This window comes from Anopheles maculipalpis, chromosome 2RL (genome assembly GCF_943734695.1).
Source record: "Anopheles maculipalpis chromosome 2RL, idAnoMacuDA_375_x, whole genome shotgun sequence".
NCBI classification, from domain to species: Eukaryota; Metazoa; Arthropoda; class Insecta; order Diptera; family Culicidae; genus Anopheles; species Anopheles maculipalpis.
The window spans coordinates 40,533,868-40,554,259 of NC_064871.1; the positions used below are offsets into that span (position 1 = coordinate 40,533,868).

Sequence of the window (20,392 nt, forward strand, 5' to 3'; positions counted from 1 at the left end):
CGCGTATGTTGATTTGTGTTTCTAGTTGTCTAACTTTGTTAAAGGATTTGTATATTTCAGGAAAGGAGGATGGTGGTTTGCTGTGTAAATCTATCAAGAAACATCGCAAAATATGTGCATACATAAAAGCTTCTGACGCACGTGGATCTCATGTTGACCAGAATGAGCGTCAGCGGAGGGAGGCGAGTTGAGTCGAATCAGTGATCTGTTTCCGGATCTCCTTCCCACTCGTGAAATGTGTGAAAGTGTTAATAAAGTTGCGTTTAACTGAAAGGGGCAAAGGTCTTCTTCGAAGGCACTCTCTCCCCGGGTCTTCCAAGATAGCCTGATGACGTCATTGGTCGCCAGCAGGTGTGGGATGAGTTGTGAAGAATGAATATGAAGAGTTCAAACCATATATCCTATATGTTTTCTCACCCGTCGGGCACGAATTAGGAAAAGTTTATGCACTTGATATATATTTACTAAGTAACTCCCGTCAAGGTCAGCTTTTGCGAGGAGTTTGGGGGGCGTTAAGACAATCGGCATTGCAACTCCATGGCATCATCGGGGAACCACTATACTGATCAGCGCTGGCCTTTGGTTCTATACAGCCATCTGCCACTGGTTCTTACCCAGTTCTCTCAGCTTTGATTGTCCTGGCCCGTAGTGGCGGGTTTACCGTTAAGCTAACTGAGCGGCCTCGGGGGCCCAGGTTCGCAAGCCCATCCACACAAACGTGCATTTCCTTATGGGCGTTGCTCTTATCATAACAATTTACAAACATATGTAAAGGGGCCTGTGTCAAGTCCACTTCCGTCCCTGGTTCAGCCTCAAACAATCTGTTCAGCAGATTCGATAGTCCATTCCGAATGTACCGTTCTGCTTCGCGCATTCATGTGACTTGATTCGCAGCTGGTGGTACGTACTATCCAAAGCAACTTATCCTTGTCCCATTCATCTTTCCCAGGCGGAAGGAAGCCCCCGGCAAGATACAATTTTCTTTCGGATTGTAGACCGGTAGATTCTTTCAACTAATAAATGTTGTAGTGTATGTGGATGGATATTAAATCCGTTTTATTTTAAGAGTTTAAAGATTTTGTTTTGGCGCATTTATAACGCTATACGTGCTCACTTCACATTCCAGCTCCGAGGTATACCAAACGTGAAACATTTACCAGCGACGTCTACAACGGTTGTCTGATGAATGTTGTCGTCTGTTAGTTCTGGGTTGACTTTCCGCTTCTCGTTCCCGGCCGATTTGTTCTTCATCGGCTCTCCCAGCTTGCTCAGCATTCCTCGCGCACTCTGCACTTTCAATATTGCACGCATTTATCACTTAAAACTATCACATTTCGATAATTGTTTTCCTAACATTAGAACAGTTTGGTTTTGTTTTGAAATCCTGTTGAAGGCCGATCAGCTGTTTTCATTCTCTCTCGTTCTCTCCAGATGCTATCTCTTTCTCCCTACAGGTCAGCCGCGTGGTTCAACACACCATTACCCTTCTCTCTGTTGTTTATCTTCTCTCATCCCCCTTTTGCCTACAAGATAGCTGTCAATTGTTGGTTGGGCGGGGTTTATTAGTCGACATTGTTGGAGGAACTTTGAAAGGACCGGCAGCAACTAATGCTGTGACACTCGTTCTGAAGGCAATGAATAGTTAGTATGAAAGAAAGATTTTTTGTTTTGTTTTTTAGAGACTTTGGGTCTTTAAGACCAGATTCGCCTCTTCCTGGTATATAGTTACATGTGAGGCAACAAATTATAGCAGATATGGCGTAATTTTAAAACTATGTCTGTGCGAAAGCTCTTACGCTAAAAACTTTAAAATTTAAGATCAAAGCCTGTACAAAAAAGGGCTACTGATGCGGAGAAAACAAATCAGTTTGTTCTGCAGATGCTTGTCGGGTTAAAAATGGTTGCGAAATTTGTGTCTAGTAGGCAGGCGGCTCGGTGTGTAGTGTATCCATGGCAATCGGTAAGGATGTGGGTATGTCAACGCCACAGAAGCTGCAGAGTCCGTCTAGAAGGAAGGAGCGTGTAAGGCGGGAAAGGACTCGTTGGTTGTGGTTGGACTCGGGATCATCCCATGGTGTGGTGTTTGGTACTGAGGTCTAGGTTGTGCCAGATGGTGTTCTAGTTTTGGGTGACTATTGATTTGGTGTAACGGGAGCATCGCAGCGTGAAAGTGTGTTGTGTGGTCCGGCTTGGAGGGATCCGAACTTCGTTTGCAAATTGGTCGGCTATCCCGTTTCCATGAATTCCGGAATGACCCGGTCGTCAAGATGCTGTATGTGAAGGTCTTGGCAGATGTCGTGTTCGAGGGTGGTCAACACCCTCCCTTAGCTTTTAGTCCCTTTGGCTGTTTTGCCCATTACATTATTAAAATTGTAGACAAATTTCCTGCAATTCAGTTGCTTTCAACTGTCTATTCTTTGCTATTCACACTACCAGCCCAAAACAGTTCATGAAGTTCGGGAGTGACTAGACAAATTTTGAAGTATCATTAATCATAGTGAGCTTAAGATTTTCGATTTCCTTAGAACCAGCCAAATAAGCTTCCCAAAGGAAATTCCATTCATACCTTTTCCCATTCATGAGTTTTAAAACCTAACCCTCATACACTCAAAATTAATAGCTATTCATTCACCAACTAATTCCTTCCCCCTTTTTACTCTTTATTCCATTGCAGATTTGTTCAAGATTTCGTTTGCTCAAAACGAACTAACCGACCCAATTACATCAACAAAAACAGCCCCAAGATGAAGTGGCGTCCCGCAAGTTTAGTACTATTTTCCGTCTGCTTCCTAGCGGTGGCCCAACAGCTGGTACAGGCCCGCGTTGCCTTCGAGAAGCTAACCGACTATGACTTCCAGGGTACGACCTATTACAGTGTTAAAAATTTATCACTGTACGAGTGTCAAGGCTGGTGCCGGGAGGAACCGGACTGTCAAGCGGCAGCGTTCAGGTATGCAACACACCTTCGAAACTATCCTTCTTTGGCTTGCTAACCCTCTTGTCTGTCTCGTTCGTCATCAGCTTCGTTGTGAATCCGCTCACCCCCGCCCAGGAGACACTGTGCCAGCTGCAGAACGTGACGGCAGCGAACAACCCGGCCAGCACACCGCAGCGTTCCTCCAGCATGTACTACATGGTGAAGCTACAGCTGCGATCCGAGAACGCTTGCCAGCGGCCATGGAATTTCGAGCGCGTACCAAACAAAATCATTCGTGGCCTGGACAACGCACTCATCTACACCAGCACGAAGGAAGCCTGCCTGTCTGCGTGCCTGAACGAGAAGCGGTTCATCTGCCGTTCGGTCGAGTACGACTACAACAACATGAAGTGCGTACTGAGTGACTCCGATCGCCGATCGGTTGGTCAGTTTGTACAGCTCGTGGATGCACAGGGTGTCGACTACTTCGAGAATCTGTGCCTTAAGCCAAGCCAGGCCTGTAAGTTTAGCCGCCAGTTCCAGCTGCCACGCATTGGCGTGTCGGACGACAAGGTGTCGCAGTACGTTGGACTGCACTACTACACCGACAAGGAGCTGCAGGTGACATCCGATACGGCCTGTAAGCTGGCTTGCGAAATCGAAAGCGAGTTCCTGTGCCGTTCGTTCCTATACCTTGGCCAGCCAACCGGTTCCCAGTACAACTGCCGACTGTACCATCTCGATCACAAGTCACTGCCCGATGGACCCTCGACCTACCTGAACGGTGAACGACCCCTGATCGATGTCGGTGAGCCGAGCGGTGATTACTTTGAGAACATTTGCGAAAGTAAGTGGCTAACGAGGTCTAGTTCTGTTGGGGAGCTATTAATGAATAATTCGTTCGATTAATTATTGCAGAGCAATCGAACCAGGCTGAAAATACGCTCCCTGTTGTGTTTGACACCGTTGAGGATCCGGCCGTAAACAACCTTACCCGAAACGATGCTAACTGCGATAAAACTGGAACTTGTTATGATGGTAAGGACAAGATTTGTTTGCAAGATCTGTATACAAAAAAAGTTTATTAATCGAATGCCTATCATTCTTCAGTGTCGGTTCACTGCAAGGACACCCGTATTGCTGTACAAGTGCGCACCAACAAACCGTTCAACGGACGTATCTACGCGCTCGGACGCTCGGAAACCTGTAACATTGATGTGATCAATTCTGACACCTTCCGGCTGGATCTAACCATGGGTGGACAGGATTGTAATACACAGAGCGCGGTAGGAAGCTTCTCTTGCAATATCTCTTCACCAAGTGAATCTTCCACAACAGCTGCTCTCTAACGCACTTTCATATCTTCACAGACCGGCATCTACAGTAACACCGTTGTTCTGCAGCACCATTCGGTCGTGATGACGAAGGCGGACAAAATCTACAAGGTCAAATGTACGTACGACATGAGCTCGAAGAACATTTCCTTCGGTATGTTGCCAATTCGTGATCCGGAGATGATTCACATCAACTCGTCGCCGGAAGCCCCACCACCAAGGATTCGCATTCTGGATGCACGTGCACGCGAGGTAGAAACCGTGCGCATCGGAGACCGTCTGACGTTCCGTATCGAAATTCCCGAGGACAGTAAGTAGACTCTAGACTAGGTACGAACCGGGTCAAATTACTACAATAACGATCTCGTTTCGATCTAGCTCCCTACGGTATCTTCGCTCGATCGTGCGTTGCCATGGCAAAGGATTCCAAGAGCACGTTCCAGATCATCGACGACGATGGCTGTCCGGTCGATCCAAGCATCTTCCCAGCCTTCACCCAGGATGGCAATGCGCTGCAATCGATTTACGAAGCGTTCCGCTTCACCGAGAGCTACGGTGTGATCTTCCAGTGTAACGTCAAGTACTGTCTCGGACCGTGTGAACCAGCTGTTTGCGAATGGGGACGCGATTCTGTTGAATCCTGGGGCAGAAAGCGTCGTTCCGTTACGGCCACGTAAGTATCTTTCCCACTTTCCCACATCAGCCCCTTAAGACAAATCTTATCCATACGGTATGGTACCTCTGTTTCTTCTAGCAATGATACCGTTGAGGAGGAAGAGGACATGAACATCTCCCAAGAAATCTTGGTGTTGGACTTTGGTGATGAGAAGAACCGTGACTTCCTGCGTAGCGAAGCTAGTACGGACTTTGGTCGAGGTAAGATTTTTTTTCCCTCAAGCTCATCTTTTCGTTTACTAAACACACACAATTTTCGTTTTTCGCAGATAAAACCGTCACCATCATCGAACCGTGCCCAACCAAGACGTCCGTACTTGCGCTGGCCGTCACCTGTGCGCTGATGGTGCTGGTCTACCTGTCGACCTTGTTCTGCTACTACATGAAGAAGTGGATGCAGCCGCACAAAGTCATGGCATAGGAAGGGAGCGCACCATGCCCTATACCATATAGGATCTAGAGGCATCCACACACAAACACACACACTTTCCGTCCGGTACGGGGAGGCTGCTCCAGGTCGTGGCATGGCGCAAACAGACGAGCGAATCGTAATTCGTTCCGAACGCGCTAGCATTCGTTTGCCAAAAACCAATACTACAGGCGAATCACACCTCTTCCTCTTCCATATTTCCAAGCAAAGGCAGTAGCAGGACAAGCGTACGAAACAAAAGTGGACACCTCCCCTAGGGGGATGGTTTTTGGTTTTACTATTTATTATGTATTTCCTTTTTGTTTTTTAAATTCGGAAACACATCACTCTAATCCCGAGCGTAGTAAAAAGCCGGCGTTGCGTATCCCACCCTAGAAGATAGAATCATCGATAGTAAAACCACCACACAACACACGCACACATACGTGCACTGGGGCACATTTTCTTCAGGATAATTAGTAGCGTTAGGAACACATGTGCATCACATATCTCACCACACCGTCGTCGGCAATGGGTCGGCAACGTACGGTCGCATCCTCTCACATCACCTCATCATCATTGTTGCTCACCCTTCTCTATAATCTCACCATCATCAGCTCTTCTAGCCAGAGAGAGATGATTTATTATTGGGTGGGACAAATACATACAACACTTGACACAGCATACTAGGATAATTCGTTACTAGGGAAAGGATGTCGCGGTAGATAATACAGTAGTAATTGCGAATCAAAAACGCATTGTAGCCCCACCATAGGCGACAAACCTCTTTATACAATCTATTCACACTTTCTATTGAGTTTCCGATTTGACGATTTGAGTGGGCATCGCAGACAGAGGGGCAAGGAGTACCTGTGGCACCTCAGGTTCAGGTACACGCGTGGTAGTAGTTTAGTAGATTGGAATGTTGTTTTATTTTTTGAATACTTTTCCACCGCCGGTATCCACACCCTGCCTGCCTAGATCGAACGAATCGTTAACTTTAAATAGAGATTGGAAACAATTATTTATTGAAACAAACACGATGCATCATACGAAACAATCCCACACGTTCACACATCTACTTTAAAGTTATTTATTTCGAGTAATGGAAACGAAGCATTGCGGTGAAAAAGGATTTAACATTTGCAAGGGAGCATACATACATTACACGTAAGAGAGCAGGTGCTACACGTACTGAATGGGATAGCGGATAGAACTGAAGTGCACGCAGGACGCAAGTTGTGCAAGTTGAGAGGCAGACGAGATTCAGCAAAAACGTAATTTATTTTATAATTATAATCCATTATCACTCATTTTCCATCTAGCAGGAATTTTGTTTTATCATCACTATCACCATGCCAACCTGCGCGAAATGTAACGTACAATCTTTGGGACACATACGATTCCGGATGTTTTCAAACAGTAATACAAAAAATGCATGGCGGCTTAGCTGGTCACGCAAAATTCTATAAATAATTTCCTCTCCGTCGCACCAAAATTACGCCAACACACCACTGTTTTCGTTCCACAAAGCGTATACTTTAACTATTTAACGAGCAAACAGTATCAAGAGGTCAGGACAGGACAGGACGGCATTAAGCACGCTTCCCACGTCCGTCGATGAATGCCCTTATTTTATGTGTAAATAATTTTATCGAACGACAGGTCCATTCAGATGCTGCATTGATTGGAATAATAAAAGTAAATAAATGAGAAAAAAATCTAGTTGTTTTAATTATTTTCTGATCTAAGCATAATACACCGAAACTTATTCAAATTGAAGAAAAGTGTGATATAAAAAAGCTAACCAGTTACAGTTAGCCAGTACCCTGTTTGCTGTTGAACTTACCTTTCTGTTCATGTGAACCATATAATTGGAGTTTTTCGATAAAGTTATGGCTAAAGATGGCCGCATTTTTTCAGCATTCTATACTAGATATGCAACGATTCCCGTAACAGGCCTTCTGGGCGTTCAGAAATGTAAGAACTGTAACTTCTTAATAGACACTAAATTGCTATACACTGTAGATCGTATCTTTTCGACAGCTCCATGAATACTTCCTTCAAGCGTTCGGTCCACCGTCTATTCTTGACCTACAGTTCTCACACAGTTCTTGGCTACAGTTCTCCAGCCAAGGCTGCACCCGATCTCCAACTGGTATGACTCCACCTGTTCTAGATCGTCAGCCGAACGGGTCGCTAACGAATAACTTCCTGATGAGGCACGAGTCCGGTATCCTCATCACGTGCCACAGCCATCATATTCTTCCGGCTTTGATTATCGTCAGGATATTCGCACCACCAAACATCTCAGCTAGCTCGTGGCTCATTCTCCTTCTCCTAACGCCCTGTTCGCACACACCACCAAATATGGTACTTAGCATCAGCCGTTCGGAAATGGCCAGAACAATGTTGTCCTCCGTCATCATATTTTCGTTTTTACGATCGTTACTTATGTTATTATCCGAAGTCACGATCGTACCAAGGTAGCAGAACTCATGTGCTAACTAAAGATCGGCGACATTAACTAACACTCTGCTTGCAAGTCGAGCTCTATCACGGTCAGAGCCCCAGGTAAGCATTTGCTTTTTCTTCGTCGCGTTGATCCTCAATCCAATTGTATTGGCCTCGCATTTCAGCCGGGTGAACGCAGATGTCCGTACGATGATATCAACGTCATTCGCGAAGCCTTGAAATTGGGGACCGTACGATGATATCATTGTCATTCGCGATGCCTTGAAATTGGGGAGTTCGGATAAAAATCATGCATCCGGATTTCGAAGCCCACGCTTTGCATGACTCCTAAATTCAGACTCCAGTAAGATTCGAAAGATTCCGGCAGATTCAAGCGTCCACTCAGTTATTCTAAAAAAGATCATCAGATAATCTTCTTCTTGTTTTTGGCTTAACAATGGCAATGGCAGCCATTTAATAGTTTTTAGTATGCAGCTTTGAGTTGAGGCTTCGGCTTACACGCCAAAGGTGACCCGAAGCCACCAAAGATAGGATAAAGGAATAAGATAGAATAGGGATAAGTTATAGAAATAAATTCTCTTCAAACCTCAACCGCCAAGCGAGTAAGTGCACAATACAACTTCAACTCACAGGTATAGCGAACAAGACTTTTTGATATCACGTAGTTGTGATATAGTCAAGATTAAATCGTACGAATCATAGAGAATCACTGGTGGAACTTTGGTCCACGGTTAAAAACTTTCCCTGACTAGTTCCCCGACCTTAGCGAAACTGGTGACGCCAATCGTCCCAACACTTTATCAGCAGATACGCGGATCCACTGATAGGAACTAGTCCTGATCTACAGAGGAAAAAAAACCTCTCCGCCTGATCCCAGCAGTTCTGACATTTGTCCGGGATCGTTTATTCCTTCGCATGATCGGCCCACCAACGATAATGGTTGCATCCTGCTTTGTTCCACAGAGTAACTGCACCGGTGCTCTTTTGTGCGTAATCTCTTATCATTGCCTTACAATCAACATTTGCTTAATCTTTGATCAGGTGTAGTTATCGTACTATAACATTTTTTTTTCAATAACGTTACACATGGAACATAGAAGAAATAATCGTATTAAAAGTACTGCATTACTAATTCATTGATTTATTTATTTTTTTACCTTTTTAGAGATGTCTTGATATATCTACCACACTAAATATGTTAATAGCTCTCTTTCTGCATTTCTCTCTCTCATGTATCTTCTATCGTTCTTGCTCATCCCATCCCTTCTGATTCTATCTATTTGTTTCCTTGTAGTTTGCAAATCAAAACACGCATTACAAATATATCGGCCTTATCGCAGCACATCTTCAGGCAAGAAAAGCAAGGAAAACACGAAACAAGGATTCGTCAAACCATGCGTTCAGTTCAATTAAACTATTTAAAGGAACTACGTAAATCGATACTGCGAAATTTAAAAAAGTAAATCACAAACAGCGTTCAAGTGTTTGCAATAGAAAAATAATTGTATTACACTAAATAAGAATCACACGATTCCATGACTTTGGTAGTATAGCGTGACAGTTAGAATATGCTTCACACAGGATTATTACTCGTAACCTACTGCTTTAATGCTTATCTTCTTTATGAAATGGCCACATTTGTTAGTATTAACGAAGGAGAACATTGTAAAAAAAAACAAAAGACTACAAAACGGATAAATTATTCTCGCACTAACGAACATCGTGATGGTATGAGTTGTACAAAAAAAAAAAAGTGTGTGATTAGATGTAGTTCCTTGGTTTTGTGATTTTGTGACAACGAAGGAAATTCGTTTCTTTTTGTTTTAGCTGCCAAATATGTCCAAGCTAAAAATATGGTAGTTTTTTTTCCTAAAACCAAATGGCAACTGTTCTCTAATGTAAAGCTTCCGCCTGTCGACTCCATCTCTAGCTACTTATTTTACTATTAGAAAATAAAATCGGTGGCAACTAAATATGGCATATGTATGTGTTTTGTTTTTAATACTAAACATGATCGTCCGTTTTCTTCGTCGTCTCCATTCCCCTAAACTGAAACTATCCAAACCTAAAGAACTAACTCTCTAAAAGCACAGAAATTCTTAAGCCTTTTTCACACAAACACGAAAACACATGCATATACACGTACAATGCTGTTTTATACGTTATCATTTGTGCATTTGTTACCGCAACAGCCAGTTTTCATGTTTTCATGTGTCTTTTGAGACAATTTGCAACAAGTATCTCGCTACGGGGTTTGTCTCCTTTTCTACTGTGATTACACACTCAACCAATTGCTTGTCATACACACACTTTTAGTAAATCACACTTGTCACACTTATTGCAAAGCCATTGCTACTACACAAAATGGCAACACAGATTCAAATAAAACTTATCAGAATATGTTTCGAAATTAGTTGGCTTCACACATCTGTACACATGAAGCAAGAACACATACGACATGACTGTTGTATCACTTACTATACTCTCTTATCGTTTTCTGGATGTGTGTGAGTGTGTGATATGGCGATGCATATTTAGCTACATGTTGCAGAGAATGCTGCTGCTACCCAATCATAATCTTGTCCTTTCACTTGTATTTGGTACAATTTCTACTCATGTCTACCCCGTTTGCTTTTAATTTCTGCAGCAATCGTTTTGCACTTCAAATGCACGCTCTATTCGCCTTTTTTTCTATACAAGTGTGAGTTTCTATGTACGCCTCAAAATGGAAGGAAACAACCAAAAGAAGGTTTCCTTATTTTCTTTATCAAATCCTACCATCCTCTACAAATTATCTAATGGTATATAGAAAAATAAATAAATAGTACATCATCTTAGTCTCTCACCTTTTACAACTACTACTATACGACACCGTCCGTCTCAATGCGAAATATCTATAGCTTTGCAAACGATCATCATTGTCACCAACACATGCACTTCTTTTTGTGCACAGCCGCTGTCAGACATGCTGTCCTTACTCCACCTGCCGATAGCGACATTTGGACGTATTGCACCGGCACACAAGCGAGCCTCGCTTAACCATCCAAAACTTTTCACCATAGTCGAAGCTGGAATATTGATTTAAAATATAAAAAGAACCGTTGTAATTAATGAATTCATTTCAAAGCACTTAGCCAGCATTACCATATTTCTTCCTGAGCGTCAATATCGCGACAGGCAAACAGTGCTACCCTTGGGTGCCGCTGATCCTTATGATCGTAGTACACGGACACGGGCGAAACATTCGGTTGACAAGAATGATTAAAGAAACGGCTCACATTCCCGTACGCGCTGGCATCGACACAAAACTGTGAATTTTCAGTTAGAGTAGTAGAATAAACACATTAAATGCAACGCAATCTCATCACTTTCATGGGGGGAGCCCTTTACTTACACCATTGCCAAGATCGAACAGGTAACTATCGTCCAACCGATGATTGGCAACTTCATCCGAAATTATCTCCCCGACATACTCCACCAAAAAGCTACCCTTCGGAATGGGTAACATCGTACGTACGCCCCAAGCTTTCCCTGGAACGTACGACAGCTGCAGCGGTATATCGAGACCGTGCTGCACGACCCGATTTCGACACAGCATCCGATTGCAGTCGCACAAATCGCCACACTCGATGACTGTCGGTGGATCAAGGTAGTTAAAATCGGCCACCAACCGTCCATCGTTGGTATACCAGGTACGTTCCGAACAGAGGCACTCCGATTCAGCCGATGTGCAGCTACTAGCAAACAGAGGCGGGATAGTACGTGGAAAAAGAAATCATTATTAAATGGTCTTGAGGATAACCAATCAAGAGAGGTACCTTACCTATCCACACAGGAGCATACGGGCATCTGACGTGCATCAGGATCAATTGTGATGGGAGAATCTATCTGCACGTTGCTTTGGATGTACTTAAACTTCGGCACAGAAAGCTGTCGATCGTTCGAAATCCTAGCAAAGTACACGACCTGTATCGGGTGACGTTCTCTACCATTGGATATATCACTGCAATAAGATAAGATAGAAGATAGGTAAAGGATACTACCGTTCGGTAGAAATTAATGTCCACCCATCCGCATTTATACCTGCATAGTATGTGCGTTTCTTTGAGATTGTTGGATAGGCTGCGCATTTTGACATTCGCTGCTATAATGTTCGCACATTCACTGTTCGGGTCCTCGATTATGTCCTGTGGCAGCTCGTTGGAAGTATTGCGGATATTCAAGGAAGCACCCATGGCTAGCAACACCACACAAATTTCTGCATGACCCTGACGGCAAGCAATGTGTCTAGTATGGAAAGTAAATCGATCAAAATAGTTGTGTTATTTATTCGATTGTATTCTTTTCATCGCTCTTATCTACTCAAGAAAGAAGGACAGCAATAGTCACCAAAAGAATTCTACATAGCAAGCGACGAAACTTTTCGAAAGTACTACGATTGTATGAGTTTTAAAAAGAAGTAAATCGCCGATCGTTCACTTACAGTGGAGTTTCCCCATTGGTATTCTGCAGATTCGGATTACAGTCCTTGGTCATCAGTAGGTACAGCGTATCGGAACATCCAGACAGGGACGCCCAGTGTAGGGATGTGTTGTTCAATCGATCGCACACATTCACATCCGCACCGATCGTGATCAGCTGCTCGACCGTTTGCTTGTGGCGATTCTCAGCCGCCCAGGCCAATGCCGTCCACCGTCCATTATCGACCGCATTCACGAAAGCCATCAGATCGCGTGCGGTCAACCGCTGTCGTGCACACTCCAGTATAGTACGAACGGCCTCATGTTGGCCAAGTTTTGCAGCGACATGCAGCACGGTCATACCGTACGGACCTTTGAGCGTTGCGTCCGCACCACTGTCTAACAGCAGCTTTACGATATCGCATTTCGAGCCAGCCACGGCACACATCACTGCCGTACGCAGCTCCCGATCGACAATGTTCAGATAATCGACGGAACGAGCACGGCACATGATAAGGTAGGCCATTGCAAGCGTACCATGGTGACACACCACATGCAGACAGGTACCATGTTGATACTCTCGAAACCGTGTCTCAATATCGAATCCGGAAGCTATCGGAAAGGAAACGAGAAAATGGTGGAAAATTAGTATATGAATTAAACAAACAAACTGCTTGCATAGCATAGGAGCATTGTAAGCACGCACAAACTACACTTACTGATGATCTCCGAGACACGTGCATCATCTTTCTTCGTGCAAACAGCATATGAGAAATCTTTCACAGTAAAACGATTCTTCATCCCGGACGGTCCTGCAACACTCTCTCTAGTGGCACTTACTCTACTAGCATTGCTTGAGGCCGTTCCGTGAGCAGTATTGCCACCACCACTACCATTCGTCGTGCTGTGATCCACCGTGAGCATATTTTTCAAACTTCTCGGTACAAGCGATTTGACGGTCGTACGGAAACTCTCGCTAACGTTTGACGATCCGCTGGCACCATTCGCTTTATTGACACCAGTTTTCGATACTGTCATTTTTGCTGGTTTCCTACAATGGAGAGAACAATGTTTCATAATTCGATCTTCACATGCCAGGGCAGGAGGATAAAAACCCATCCTCCTGGCTGTCCAACTACTCGGTATCAGCCAGCCAAGTTAGATATTCGATGACCAACTTGATCTAGTGGGCAGTATGCAGCCAGAAAGAGGGGCAAAGAAGATTTAGCAAATGGTAATTAACTTACACTATACTTTTCCGCGAAGGCAGTAGCACCGGAGGTGATGTGAGCTGGATGTTTACCTCGATCTCTCGGTTCGGACATTCCTGATTGCAGTGAGGACACTTAAGCACCAACGTTGGAGCGGCATAGTCTTCGGGGCGGGCAGGATTGTACGGTGTGTTGAGCATGTACTTGTCCGCACAATGCGGATGGAATATGTGTGCACTTTTGCACATTGCAAAGTTCCCCTGCGAATTGTGGACGAAGTGAACAAGCATTTGAAAAGTATGAATATAAACGATTTGAGGTATTAAAAATGCATCTAAGTAACAACTTTCGACGGTCATCACGAGCTACAACTTATTTTCAATCTTTCTATCTAGCGCAGAAAGTTTTGGGATTTTTTTTTATCGCCTGTTCTTCGAGTTCACCTTCAATTCAATAACCACCTCAAAAACTGATTAGAAATTATTGTACGACACACAGCATACGAGAATATTGTTCTCACATTATTGTACGAAGTCTCATCAAACAAAATCGCCAACAAAATCGTCGCTATTCTCTAAATCAAACAAATTAGCCATAGCCTTCAACTCTCTTCTATCCTCATTTTGGCCACTAATTGGTGAATATGTTCCATACATATATCAGACTAATATTTGTCAATTTTTATACAGAGAGCCTAGAGCCTATTTCAACTGTAAAGAGCTGCAAAGCTAACTGCAACTGTAAAGAGCTGCGAACCAATATACCAGGTACATCAGATTAATTGCTTCACAAGAGTACGATTGTACGTTTGAACATCGTTTGTAGAACTAATAAAAAACAACCTAGAAGTAGATGAAACGTTAAATGGCTTCAACTATCCATAGAAAATGAAACCGTAACATAACTTACACCAGAGAGATTGTGAGTAAAATGCAATCTTGATTCGCTCCATACCCAAACAACGAACGGAGAACAGTGAGTTGAGCGGATTCTAATAATAACCCGATGTGGTAACTGTTACCAGCCCCATCAGCACCCCAAACTTGTATCTTTATTGGCGGTAGTCCGGAATGGTCCGATTGAATGCAAACTAACTATCGTTAGCCACCAGTCTGTGTGCAAGCATATGTACCGCCCGTATAATTCAAATACAGTGATAATTGCAGCTGATCATAAAATGTTCTGTCCCGTTTCCTGTTAAGTTGACGAAACTGTTCTCACAAGCCGTCTAGACTCTATGCAAAACAATATGGTTAAAAAAAGGTTCATGATATAAACACATGGAGCTGAGCGATCGCTCATCTCCGTCATGTCGTTCGTTAGAACCTAAAAATCATTTTCAAACCTCTCAAGTGAAAAGCAACCACTTACCTGCGTACAAAACCTGCCACAGATGGCACAGCAGCCATGATCCTCCAGTCGTTTCCGGTGCATGTTGCACAGCAGCTGAAAGCTAACTCTCGGGCTCGGCCGCAACATGTTTGGCATATCGTTGGACAGCTCGTTGCAGCACCCAATGTGCTGCCCATCGATATCATCGATCGCCGTACAGTACCCATTACCGACCGTTTTTGCCACAAAAATGTCCGATTTTTGGCGGCAATGGCAGACAAGGTTTCCGGATGATGAGGGCGATGACGGGGCTGCTGCTTTGGACGAAACCAACCTGGAAGAACAGCCACCATGCATCGGTGAACCTGCCCCGTCCAGCACGATCTGCAAACTGGGTGAGATCGTGCCAAGCAGTGTCGACTGTGGTGTGATTGAACTTTGTTGTGAGCGGGGTCGTTGTGGTGGTGCTGCTGCCCCATCTTTTACTCGTCGTAGTGGCCAAGAATTTACCACTGGCCGGGATGAACCAACCGTTGTCGTGGTGGACCCAGCAGGACGTCCTTCAGTAATTCGACCCGTCGTAGGTATCAACGTCACCTCACACCCAAGTCGTTGCAGCGAACGTTGCAACTGTTCCGTTTCTTTATCCTTGAGCATAGTAGCGCTAACGGTCGCGCTAGCGCCAGAATATGTGGTCGTGGGATTTGCTTTTGTCGTGGGAACTGAAGATCGTGCACCCAAAGTGGTCATTGCGGCAGGCAAAATGATTGCATTCTGTTGCCGTGCCTTTCCGGAGCCATTGTTAGTCGTTCCTACCTTTCCGTTCGTTTGCTTACCACCCGTTGGACGCACCGTTCCAGCGCCTGTCGAACGGCCAGTGTTCACAGCCAGTTTGGCCATACCCGGTGCACCCTTCGGTAGCGTCACCAAGGGTATACGGTTTGCAGGACCTGACTGTTTGCGCGGATGATTCTCCAACAATGTTTCCGGCTTGCGGAGTCGTAGTGTAACACTGGGTCGACCGACTGTACCGATTTTCTGCGATGGTACAAAATCTGCTTCGCTTCCACTCGACTCCGACTCAACGCCGGAAGCTTCCACGTCGAACTCATCGCCTTCAGTGCCGTTGCGAGATTGTTGCGCACTGCGACGACGCAGGCTTAGTGTGTTCATAAACTTTTCCTTCATCTTCACCAAGCGTTTCTGTTGGCGACGATTGAGCTTACGATTTTCTTCCGGCGATTGATTAGTGCCGAGACGAAGCGAACGTACTTCCTGCAGGAATGTCTCCACGCTGGGACAAGACGAAGCGTTGGCGGCATTTTGTTTAAGCGTGCGTTTGAGCACAGTCGTTCGCTCAAAGGAAGACGATCCTGCTGCTAGCTTCTTGTTCTGCTGTTGTTGCTGCTGGGCTAAGGAGGAATTGGCACTTTCTGGTCCTTGAGCAGCCAAGTTTCGTCTAGTCCCGGACGCACCTGGTTTCGGTGCTGGCAAGCTAACGGACACCAACGTTACATCTTCGGAACTGCTACCGATTGTGCTGCAACTGGCGATCGAAAAATCGTTTGCATCTCGCCCATGCTTACGCTGCTTTTCTACTCCTTGTTGTTCCACCGGTCGATCGCGATGAGACGTTGAAAGACCGTCCTCATTCAGACTGACAACTACAGGCTGTTCCGAGGCAATGGCGATACGTCCATTATTTTGCTGCTCGTACCCTTGCCGTAACTCTTCATTTGCCAGTATTTTAGCGGACAGCTTGATCTGGCGTGAAAGGCGGCCCTGAGAATTTACCTTATCACGACGGGCCAAAGCAGACGCAAGAATACCGTCACTTCCATCTCTCGACTGTCTGGCTGCCCGTTTGTACGGATGGAGAAGCGGTTTATCCGCATTTGCTGTAACGGAAGCGGACGTAGCGGACGTTGTAGCTGCGGGTGTTGCGCTATCTTTGTCGGAGACGTTTAAATTTTTCCTCTTTCGTCCACGACGCTGTGGCATTTGCTGCTGTTCCTGTGGCTGTTGCAGTGTCTCTTTTTCTGGCGGTGGCACGTCGGGTTCTTTGGTGCCACCACTGTCGCTTTCGTCCGGTTCCGGAGGAAACCCCGAGCGGCTTACACGTCTCTGTTCAGATACATTTGCTTCCACCTTCGTTACCTCATCACTCTTCGTTGATTTTTCTCTCGTCCGGGTGACTGGATCGTTCAAAACGACCGATGAAGCTGCCGATCGATCTTGGCTCAATCGTTTCCTTCCCCGACGACCGGCCATCGATTTGTCTGCATCCTGTCCGTCCGGTGTATCGGTGGTTACTTCGTCGGGAGAAACTTTTACCGTCTCCGATGCTCGACGAGTCATCACGCTGCTGCTGCTGGGTTGAGCTGCAGCACTGCTTCCATGCTGTTTGCTGCGCAAACTCCGATCTGACTTTAAGCTCGCTTTCAGCTTCCCTTCTCCAGCATTTGCTGCTCCAACAGAAGATCGTTTCTTCGGCACCACTATATCATCTGGTTCTTCCTCTTTGACGATCAGTACAGGCTCGGTGGCATTTTCTCCGTTAATTTTACCGTCAACAGAAGACGTTGAATCCTTCTGGAAGCGTTGGGATCGTCTCTGGGATTGCGTAATCGCAGCAATTCCCGCAGGTGGTGAGGTATTTAGCGCGGAAACGACCGCAGCAGCCGTCACCTTCTTGCTTCGCGTTGTTCGAACGGCTGCAGTTGCTGCTGATGGTTGCTCGGACTTTTCGGTGCCAACTTCTATCGAAGTGTTTGTCGCCTCCTTTACCGATCGTTCGTCCATTTCATTTGCGATGCTTTTGTGTTCCTCCACCATAGAAGATTCATTTTTATCTTCTACCTTTTCGCATACTGGAGATAGAGGGTCATGTTTCTTCGTTTGTGTATCGCTCAACGTTGCCTTCAAAGAGTCGGAAAACTTGAGCTCATCACATTCATTAGAATCTAGTTCAGCTTTTTCTTTCACATCACATTTTTCTTCTACGTTATCAGCTACATTTTGCAATGCATTTAGAGCATCTGTCGGTTCCAGCGCTCCTGTTTCTTGCTTTTCTGTGACTTCCTCCTCGATCGATTGAACATCCGATTCTTTTGGTTGCAGCACCACCATTGCCGAACGATCGTCATTCGTCAATGGCTCTTCTTCATCATCATCTTCTTCTTTCGATGTTTCTGCCAGCTCTACCACCTCATTCACCTCATCTGTGTTAATAATAAGCACATCGTCTTCATCATCATAATCGTCGTCAGCATCCATATCGCCCAGCACTGGTGCATCGTCAAGATCAACTGCAGCAGTCTTATTTCGCTCATGATCTTCGAAATCCTTTTCTCCAACTTTCACTGCAATATCGATCTCCTCAATGGCTTTGCTGGCATGATCGATCGCGTTCTTTTGTTCCTCAAACTGTGAAGCCGATTTAGATTCTACTAAATCACACCCGGAACCACTGTCTACAGCTACTTCTCCATGCTCCAAGCTGTTGTGTGTGTTCGTCTCCTGCGTATCGTCGGTTTCCATCAGAACATTCTCATCTGTATCATCTGTGTCACGTTTGGTTGGTAGCAGAACTAGTTGTTCATTGACTATGTCCTTCTGTTCAAGCAGCACCGTAGGACTTACACTAGCGCTACTACAATATGGCACTTCTAACGACACTTTCGTGTCGATCGCCTCTTCCGATTTACAATCTTCCGCCACAATCTCCATCCCCTTATCAATGTTTTGCTCCTCCTCCATGGTCGGACTACTTTTCTTTTCCTCCTGCTGCAGTAGATCGTCACTGCTCCCGACCGTTTCCAGGTGATCTTCAATCTCAAGCGTGGCTCCAAACTCTTCCGACTCAACCTCTACCAGCTGGCTGAGTCCGAGCGCTTCCTGCAACTCCTCGCCACTTATATCCTTTGCTATTTCTATTTCAATGTCTTCCCCCTCCTCCCCCGCCTCCTGTTCCTCATCCACCACCGGGTCCGGTGTCAGATTTCCGTTGTCACCGAGCAGTGTAGCCGGAGATCTGCTGCTATCGATACAGTTACCTCCAGTCGTTTGGCGCCGCTGCCTGCTGGAGGTGCTGCTGCTGCTGCTGTTACCGCTCGTAGTACCACCACCTGCACTTTTGCGCCCATTGGCCAGTACACTACGCGTGCTGCCACTTCCGGCGCTGCTCGCTATTTGATGGGGAAAACGGGTGCGGGATGCAAACTGATTGTTCTTGAGCGCACGCCACTTGAGCGTTTCATCCATCGAGATTTCCTCCTTCTTCGGAATGGCCGTCTCCTGATTGAAGGCAGACGACATTTGATTAAGCAAATCGCCAATGTAATCCATCGTTCGCGTGTCCTGTCGCGGTTCTTTTTTTTTTGGTTTTTTACTTCAAAATACCTTCACTGTGTTGTTAGAGACAATATGTAACGTATATGTCTTTTTCTTTGCAGCTACTTCAACGATGCTATCTCATCGGTTTCTTGCCACAACAGGAACAGCAAGAGATACACCCCCTCTGCCCCCTTTCCTTGCTAACCCTTCTGCTGGCCAGCTTTCATCGCCATCAATCGCGATGGAACACTGTTTCCTGTATTGCGCTCCTTGTAATTTAATCCTCACTGTGACTCACACACTTTACTCACTGCATTCTTCTCACCATTGCCTATGCGGACCATTGCCTATGCGGCTCACGATGCTTAAGTGTGAGAGATGGCAGCTCATCTCACACAACACTTTTCACAGTACGGAGTAGAACGTTTTACAGCAGCAACAACTCATCAGCATCATCATATATACTTAATAAACTTTCACTTGTTTTTTTTTTCGTTTTTTTCCAATCGGCGTTTTTTATATTCATTCACTTTTTATCGCATTTAAACACTGGGCGTACACAGTTGCTCCACGAAACGCACACAGATTACGAGATCGATTGATCGAACAACAATCTTCAGGCCATCACGATATGGTAAAATACACCAATATAATTGTAACACGCCACTTGCTGAAGAACATCGTAGTAAGCGAAGATTTTTCAGAGTGCACTTTTTTCGTCGCTTTTAGTACCGCTGATTGCCAGGGTATATAGTAGCTTAGTTGCTAGGGGCACCACATCATCTTCCAAAACGATTGCCTGTATTTCACACTCACTCCCGACCCGTGGACGGATACGGGGGAACAACTTCTTTGCTGCTCCTGCTGCTGCACAATTACAGCATACGAAATGAAACACTACACTGCGAGGCCTTGTTTATCGACACTACAATACTCACACATACGGGTTACTGGGTGCAAAATGTGCATCCTTCGTTCGCAGGAACACACTGTTGCGGGTGGAGCGGGAAGGAAAAAGAAGAAGAAAACGTTATAGATATAGAATAATCTGCATTCAACTATTTGTCTGCCATACACGACACGCACGGGCTGCATAAGAGGGTTTTGACGATGGATCCCCGGTTCCCCGGCTGTTGGTAGGAAACGATCCCTAACACACAGAAGGAATGGACACACAATACGGAACCCGGGTGGGGGAGAGAAAAAATAAAAACCTTCAAGTGTCAAACTAATTCAAGTGAACA

The 20,392-nt window shown here is 45.3% G+C and overlaps 3 protein-coding genes across 3 annotated transcripts in view; 2 read left to right on the forward strand and 1 right to left on the reverse strand.

Annotated features, from left to right (window-relative positions):
- Window positions 1–20,392, forward strand: part of LOC126558167 (26S proteasome regulatory subunit 6B) — a 199,445-nt gene that overhangs the window by 107,849 nt on the left and 71,204 nt on the right. The gene's annotated exons all lie outside the window — the stretch shown is intronic.
- On the forward strand, window positions 2,736–5,352 carry LOC126557283 (uncharacterized). The gene is made up of 8 exons (XM_050212996.1): window positions 2,736–2,950; window positions 3,022–3,764; window positions 3,836–3,955; window positions 4,028–4,203; window positions 4,288–4,561; window positions 4,630–4,924; window positions 5,006–5,127; window positions 5,196–5,352. Exons 1-8 carry the CDS (start codon window positions 2,745–2,747, stop codon window positions 5,345–5,347), a joined length of 2,088 nt encoding a protein of 695 aa, XP_050068953.1. The 5' UTR covers window positions 2,736–2,744; the 3' UTR covers window positions 5,348–5,352.
- Window positions 10,785–19,229, reverse strand: LOC126556599 (uncharacterized). Its single transcript, XM_050211932.1, has 9 exons — window positions 14,853–19,229; window positions 13,518–13,741; window positions 12,990–13,321; window positions 12,294–12,882; window positions 11,894–12,097; window positions 11,634–11,813; window positions 11,205–11,544; window positions 10,955–11,118; window positions 10,785–10,878 (listed from the first exon to the last, which is right to left on the reverse strand). Exons 1-9 carry the CDS (start codon window positions 19,158–19,160, stop codon window positions 10,785–10,787), a joined length of 6,435 nt encoding a protein of 2,144 aa, XP_050067889.1. The 5' UTR covers window positions 19,161–19,229.

What these genes read in the sequence shown, in the direction of transcription:
- LOC126557283 (XM_050212996.1), top strand. Translation starts at nt 2,745, where the DNA reads ATGAAGTGGCGTCCCGCAAGTTTAGTACTATTTTCCGTCTGCTTCCTA. An exon ending in TGTCAAGCGGCAGCGTTCAG is followed by an intron (nt 2,951 to 3,021) that starts GTATGCAACACA and finishes GTTCGTCATCAG; the next exon opens with CTTCGTTGTGAATCCGCTCA. An exon ending in CTTTGAGAACATTTGCGAAA is followed by an intron (nt 3,765 to 3,835) that starts GTAAGTGGCTAA and finishes TAATTATTGCAG; the next exon opens with AGCAATCGAACCAGGCTGAA.
- LOC126556599 (XM_050211932.1), bottom strand. Translation starts at nt 19,160, where the DNA reads ATGGATTACATTGGCGATTTGCTTAATCAAATGTCGTCTGCCTTCAAT. An exon ending in CCTTCGCGGAAAAGTATAGT is followed by an intron (nt 13,322 to 13,517) that starts GTAAGTTAATTA and finishes TCTCCATTGTAG; the next exon opens with GAAACCAGCAAAAATGACAG. An exon ending in GACGCTCAGGAAGAAATATG is followed by an intron (nt 10,879 to 10,954) that starts GTAATGCTGGCT and finishes TCAATATTCCAG; the next exon opens with CTTCGACTATGGTGAAAAGT.